Raw genomic sequence first — 7631 nt, 5'->3', positions numbered from 1 at the left:
TGCAGTCGCAATAAAATTTTTCCTAATTTTTGCAGTTTTCAGATCTTTTCACATTTTTGTCATAAATCCAGAAATATCCAGTAACTTAAATAAAATACAAATTAGATCAATTTTTAATTCATTTTCTAAAGAAAAAAATCAGGAATTTCATTTTTTGTATATTTTGGAGTTGTTTTTTAATTGTTAACAGAAAAATTTGTTTCTGCCTTTTCAACGATAAACTTTTCAGTATTTTTTATCTGCAAATAACATCACAGTTATTAATTGTAAAATTCTGATAACTTCAAAGTCAAAGAAATTATTTTATCAAGTATTAATTTCTTTTATCAAAACTAATAATTTCCTTAATTTTCTTATCTTTACTTTTCATTTTGAAAAAAGAAAAAAGTAAAAATTTTCGGGTTAAGCTTTAAACATATATTATAATAATCAGATATTGAAATCATGTTTCATAATAATTAGATATTTAAATAAATTTCATAATAATTAGATATTTAAATATATTTCATAATAATTAGATATGGAGAGCCGGTTTATCATTTTTGCACAGGATTATTTCTCACAAATATTTGAAAGTGGGTTTAATCAAAGCTTAGATAATTTATAATCTAGGTTTTTTAAACTTCTGATTTAATGGGTTCAATGAAACATTTGTGACATATATTTAGAATTTTTAACCCTGAGAAAATCAATTAAATATATTTGAAACCTAAGTATAATCTTAAAATGTTTTTAATTCCTATGATGTGACCCTCCATCTTCATATATAAAATAGTAATATCTGTTTGTTTGTCTAATTGAATTTCCAATCATAACTCATGAACCCCTCGGCCAATATACAATATAAATAGAGGATCAATTAAAACTACGTCTCACGTCAGACTAAAGTAAAAATCTTAAATGTTTTTCTGCATAACTTCTTTAACTGAAGAGCTATTAAAGAGAACAAAATTGTTTTGAATTGATAATATGTAAAAAATAAATTTGCTTTACTCCTACTTGTTTATAAAAATAAAACTAGAAGAACAACGAGATCACAAAGGTTTACCGATAATGTCAATTGAATTTTACCTTCTCCTCCTGGTTAGTTTCCAGTGGTCTATATAAGATGTATGGATGAAAACAAATGGTTTAAAAAAATATACCTTAATTGTCTTAAATTTTTGGATTTAGGAAACACAACTTTTGTCTTAAAGGGACTTTCGGTGTAGTTTTAAGTGATCCTTAATTTTAAGGGTAACTGCTCATTGCCCATTTCACAACAGTGCCCTTTGAAACCTTAATAATCTAATTTTAAGACCTGAAAAGTGTTTAATTCTGATAATTTCTCCATTGTTTTTTAGCTAAAAATGCGCAAGTCACCTTCGCAGAGAAACCCAAAATAAAATTATAAACAGGTTTTAGAAACAAAACTTACTTGCACAAACAAAGCTTTTAAGGGTATTGTTCTTAATCAGACGTGCCATAGGGGGTCACTTAAAGACCCTTACAAGATGCACCTGGGGGTTTAGAAGGTCTAAAAACGCCCTATAATCTATAATTAGTGCATTTCGGCAGAAAATCAAATAGTTATTTTTTGTATTTTTTTGGAGCATTATTTCGAATGAAGAAAAGTATTTCAATAACTAAACAAGTTAAAAATCCCCTAAAAAAAGCTGAAGTTTTACAGAGACTGCAGAGTGCAGAATTGCAGCGAAAAATGCAATGCATCATTCATGTAAATTGCACATATGTAAATGACTTTTCGAAAATGACAACAATGTTCAATAAATGGAAGTGCTAAATTTTGAGGATTCTTAATCAAACACATAGACATTTTTTTGTTTGAACGTGCTTAAAACACCAATATTGAAGGAAAATTTATCGCTAATAGAAACAAAATTGCTTAAATTGACGAATTACAGGAATTATTTGTTAAAATTGGCCATTTATGCAGATATTGATTACAAAAGTTGATCTGCGGTATAATTCTTGAATCTCGGTAGATCAATTTAATCGATTTCAGAATTGATCTGTTACCCTTTAGTCCCCACCTGTGCGGGGGGGGGGGCAGGTCCGGTTTTTCTCTCCGGTATGCCGGACCGGACCCTGCGGGTGTATGAGCCGGGTTGAGCCGGGTTTATTGTCGGGAGACGGAGAGGTGAGCGGAGTCGGACTCTCGGACAGACAGTTTAGCTTGATACTTACTCCAGGATACACTAGAAATACAGCCCGTCCTACACTGTTATGTTACGGATACAGTGATACACAAATCGTCAAACACTTGATACATGATGGTTCAGTCAGCTTTTATTCTCATCCTTCCTCTCATACATACAGGTTTAGAACATCTTATTTTTTATTATTGTTTTTTTATATTTCTAAACACAAAGTACAAGCTACTAAGAAATAGGCCTAACTAACTTTATACAGTTCAAACAAATATAACTTTTTATAGATTGTAGGCAATTAACAATATTAACAATATCTTAAAAATAGAAAATAGTATAGCTTGGTTTCAAGCAATAATAAACAATGTTTAGTTTTAATACAGTTTAATGACATTATGTTGTAAACAAAACATTGGGTTTTAATTAAATCTCTACGGGGTAGTTGAAAAACAACTTAAATAACTGGTTTCCCCAGTTTACATGTTTATACTTATTTTTATATATAAATATATATATATATATATATATATAAATATATATATATATACATATATTTTATATACAGTTTTATACCATGGGAATTTCTTTAGAACACTGATGAGTGATGACAAACTAGATAAAAATATTGTATGCCAAAATCGGAATCCAAATTTAAAAAACCTATTTTTTATAGTTCTGATTCTTGTAAAATGGATTCATAATGTGTATTAAGAAAAAAATGGCAAATGGTGAAAATCACATTATTTATAATGTTCTGAAATTCTGAGAATTCATATTTTGTTCAGCACACCTTATTGGATGTACATTTTAACACATATTAAACCCCCCCCCCCATCACTTTTAAAGATTTAATACATAGAAATATATACTTTAAACTTTGCTCTTATTAAAAATTTGCTATTGGGGTTAATCGGACATATTGCAACTGCTCATCTTGTAGATAGTTAATAAAATTAATTCTTATTCAATTTGTTTTCTGCGCGTTAATAAACACATTTTCTTCAGTTTAGAATTCCTCAATACCCTCCCCCCCCCCAGCAACATTTTTAAATAGTTTAAATACTGAAACGTCAATTGTTGAAAAACGTGTTGATAATAATAAACATTAGTTTTTAACACAATGAACTGTATTAACTGTATTACTGTATAATTAATGGCGTAATTAAGAAAATGTTATTGCTTTTTTAGTTTTTGCAGTAAAGATACCTTTCGTTTGATGTCGATAATCATTGTGTAATTCTAAAAATAGTAGAAATAATCACAAAATCAAGTCTTGCAACTGTCCTTTCTTCTAATGTTAATCTTTTACATCTTGCATTGTGAAGGTTAGTTTTACATTGTCATTCCCCAGTACGTTTTAGACATGGAGATCCTAGTTTGAAAAATGTCCTGTCCTAAACGTGTGTCCTGATTTTCTAAAAATGTATAGAAAATGTCGAATATAGTTTTCGTAGAGCCTAGGTTTATTGATCTAACAGTGAACTGAACAAATAAACTGAGTTGTGCAGTGCAGACTATCTTTGCAAAAATGGCAAGAATTTGCAGGCTTTAACCTCCCATACATCTTACTATAGTATTGCACATAGAGAGACCGTGCAAATTGTAATTAATGAAAATTAGAAAAATGTAAACAACACGTTTAACAGGTCACATATAAGACATTGCAGTCAGAAGCTGACATATAGTGTCCCATCACGCCATGCTACAGTTCCATGAAAGGTTTTTTGACTGCCATCTAACGGCCTCTTGTGGCATAAAATACCAAATGAGGGGTAAAGCTTGTAACTTTTAACTTAATACTCCAATTTTTAGCATGAAGAAAAAATTTATGAATTTAGTCTATTTCTGAAGATTTTGTATTTCGTTTCCAATGGATCCTTAAAATATTCCTGAATACAGATGTCTGCTGATTGGTCGTGTACAGTACTTGTACACAAAAGAACCTGCCGATGAAAATATCGCAGTACACTGAAAAAAATATAGGGGCCATGGTACTTAGATTTAAAATGTCTAATAAAACAATCTTTATCTTATAGTTTTAATATTTATTAAATATAAGCTTTAAACATGATATTATTATACTTTAATTCCTTAGATCTTTAATATCAAATTAAATATATGTATTTATGATAATCTTTGTTCTCTGCTCTACCAAACTGGCATTAGATAAAAAGATCAATAATACCAAAATGGTCAATTTTTAATTCATGAAAAGGTTAATTTTAATGCATGAATAGGAGAGAAAAATGAGCATCAACGTTTAAAATTTAATTGAATTATGTATTCATTTTTTATTTCTAGTTTTGAGTCATCGTTGCTTCGTGTGCTCACCAGATAATCAGAAGCTAGAAGATATGGTTCAGCTGAAACGAAATTTTCCGGAACGACAGGTACAGAAACGTTGTACATAAACGTTGTACATAAACGTTGTACATAAACGTTGTACATAAACGCTGTACAGAAACGTTGTACACACACGTTTCGTGCATAATTTATGTACAGCGGCATCCTTAAACCTGTGGAATAGAAAGATGATATTAAATAAATTGTATAAATTATGAAAAAATTTCAATAGTCTAGATAAAATTTCTTGAATTGTGTTTTTCAGTTTTTTGTCAAAACTGTAGATCTAGCAATCTTTTAAAAAAACTTTATTTTTAGATCCCCCTGTGCAGTGAATACAAACACAGTTTAAAACAGAATTATCTGATAGAGTGTCCCAAGAACAGTAATGGATGCCTTACAAAATTCGAAGGTAAAATTTATATTATTAGCAATTCTTTTTTCAAGGTTTATTAATTTTTTATATTAAGAGGCTTTAGTGATTATAGATAATTGTTAAAATTTGTGATTCTCGCCTTATATATGAAATACGGTACAATGTTTTAAAGCTATTTTATTTTAAAATATAATAGATTAAACATTTCAAACATTCTTGTAAGCCTCAGGTAAAAAGCCAATACACCTTGAATGTGTAAAAACGGACCAAAATGGTGATATCCCTTGTGAAGAGCTTGTGAAGTTGTGTTGGGTAATTGCTCGGATTTCGTGGATTTTACTTACGAGCCCTTTAATTCCGGGCAATTCCGTGTAATTCCGTGTAATTCCGCACTATTCTGGCAGAATTCCGCACTATTCTAGCAGAATTCCGCACAATTCGAGCAGAATTCCGAGAAATTTCGCACAATTCCGCACAATTCCACGCAATTCCGCACAATTCCGCACAATGGAATTCCGATTGGAAAGCCTAGTTTTACGTGCTTGTGTGAATATTGTGTATTGTATGTAAGCTGAAGAATGCATTGTTAAGGTTTAGAGAATGCTCCAGGTTTAAGATTTAAATCTATACATGCATCTCAATATATACTCATACATAAGGGTCTTCACAAGATTTTAAAATTAAAGAGCCAAAAGCATAAAATTTTACAAATTAAGAACAACATAAAAAAATGTACAATTTAAGAACACACTTACCAATTATCAGGTGCAAGCAAATTAATTAGTGACATAAAATCATTTTAGGGTTTTTGCAAAAATTTAAAAATTAAACACAAAGATTTTAAATTTATAATTCTTTAAACTTTTATTAACCCCTGAACCCCTGGTAACCCCCCTTNCCACCTTCCTTCCTCACAGACAAGTTTTTGCCCTTACTTTCAAATATATTAGATGTTACTGTCAAAAAAATCTGCAGTGAACTGAATAAAACTGTCACTTGTCTAATACCTCGTGCAGTAAAAAAACACAAATATTGGTTTTTTAACAATCCAAGTAAATCAATTTTCCTTTCAAATTTTAGCGTTTTTAATCTTAAACTTTTTCTAGATGATGGCTCAGTAATGCGGACCTGCGCCCCAATAGGGATTGATGATTGTAAGAAAGCTAACTCTGTAAACTACTGCTATTGTAGCAAGGATGGATGCAATACACCAGATCGTAGACTGTCCCAACCAGAGGGTTGGGCGGAGAGCAAACCACGACATGGACACGAGCTCGACCTCTCTGCACCTCGGATACAAGCGACAGACCGGTTGACCGACAAGAAACATTCACCGGTGCCGGTAAATCAACCGCCGACGGACGACGAGGATGCGGAGGAAGGTTCCGGCGGGGACGATTGGGGATCCTTTTACTATGACAGTTATTACGATACGCTCTACGACAAGAACCTCGGCGGCGGGTTGAACTACGATACAGAGCCAGGATTCGGCGATCCAGACAACGCCGATATGACTGAGCCCCCGCCGTTTATTGAGCAGGAGCTGGAGGAGGAGCTGGAGAAGATCAGCAGGATCTCCAACCACAAGTATGACAGGGAGTTGGAGAAGGAACTGGAGAACGAGATAATCCTAGTGGAGGAGACGATACCTGTAGTTCCTAGAGGAAGTGGAGCTGATATCAGACATATCCAATCTCTTCTGCTTCTCTTTCCTCTTCTCAGATATCTTCTCTCATAAATCCGTCCTGGGCTTTAATGTTCCTTTTGGACTGGATATCTCCTTATCCCCCTAGACTGGATATTTCCACGTCCCCTCCTGAACTGGATATCCCCTCTCCTGGACTGGATATCCCCTTCTCCTGGACTGGATATCCCCCCCTCCCCTCCTGGAATGGCTGTGAGTAAGGACAAGGTCTGGCTTCAACTGAATTATGATAAAGTGCCAATCTTTCACAACTCTTCATCTAGAGCTTAACTTTACGTAACATCACGTGACACTACGTGGACGTTACGTGACATTACGTGACAAGACGTAAACGTTATGTGACCTCACTTATCAAAGTGGTAAACTGTTTACCACCACTTATTGTGAATGTTTTGAGCTAGGACGGATACAGGGGGGGGGGCTTGAGGTCACACGTCCCTTCCTCTGAATAGGGGTAAAAGTGAACTCCCCCCCTCTGGATGAATCCCTGTATACGCGCCGGATTGTTATTAAACTAAACTTCTAGATCTCGGGGTCTAGTGACTTACTTGTTCAGATTTTTCGTAAATGTGAAAATTATTTAATTTCATTGTTTTAGATCTTGCACCTTGAATATTCATGTAATTAACTGTGATAGATTTATTTTATTTTAGTTTATATTATTATATTTGTTAAAAATGTATTTTATTATATTTTCATAAATTAGAAACCATCCGAAAATAGAATAAAAAAATTGTATAATTTAATATGTTTAAATCAGAGAGAGTTGTCAAAAAAGTTTTTTTCTTTTATTTAGGCTCTGTGCAAATGAACAAGATTTGTTACAATCCCAAATTGCTTGTACATAATTGGCAATTTGAAATATATTAATTTAATTGGTAATAGTTAACATTTTGGGGAAAAGAAAATGTTCAGTTTTCAAAAATTATAAAATCAAACTTTTATATTAAAATGAGTTTGGATAATAAAGGAAATTTTAGTATATTTCCACGTCACCCAAATAAGCTTTACGAAAAAAACTTCCTTTTTCTTGAGTATAATTAAATGTCATAATTCT

General features: G+C 32.3%; 1 protein-coding gene across 1 annotated transcript; it reads left to right on the top strand.

Annotated features, from left to right (window-relative positions):
- The first annotated feature begins 2145 nt into the window (after positions 1-2145).
- On the top strand, positions 2146-7225 carry LOC111702044 (uncharacterized). The gene is made up of 4 exons (XM_023473569.1): positions 2146-2319; positions 4452-4540; positions 4812-4905; positions 5976-7225. Exons 1-4 carry the CDS (start codon positions 2271-2273, stop codon positions 6605-6607), a joined length of 864 nt encoding a protein of 287 aa, XP_023329337.1. The 5' UTR covers positions 2146-2270; the 3' UTR covers positions 6608-7225.
- Positions 7226-7631: the final 406 nt, after the last annotated feature.

This window comes from Eurytemora carolleeae, unplaced genomic scaffold (assembly GCF_000591075.1).
Source record: "Eurytemora carolleeae unplaced genomic scaffold, Eaff_2.0 scaffold478, whole genome shotgun sequence".
Classification (NCBI taxonomy): Eukaryota; Metazoa; Arthropoda; class Copepoda; order Calanoida; family Temoridae; genus Eurytemora; species Eurytemora carolleeae.
This window is presented reverse-complemented; position numbering and strand designations above follow the sequence as displayed.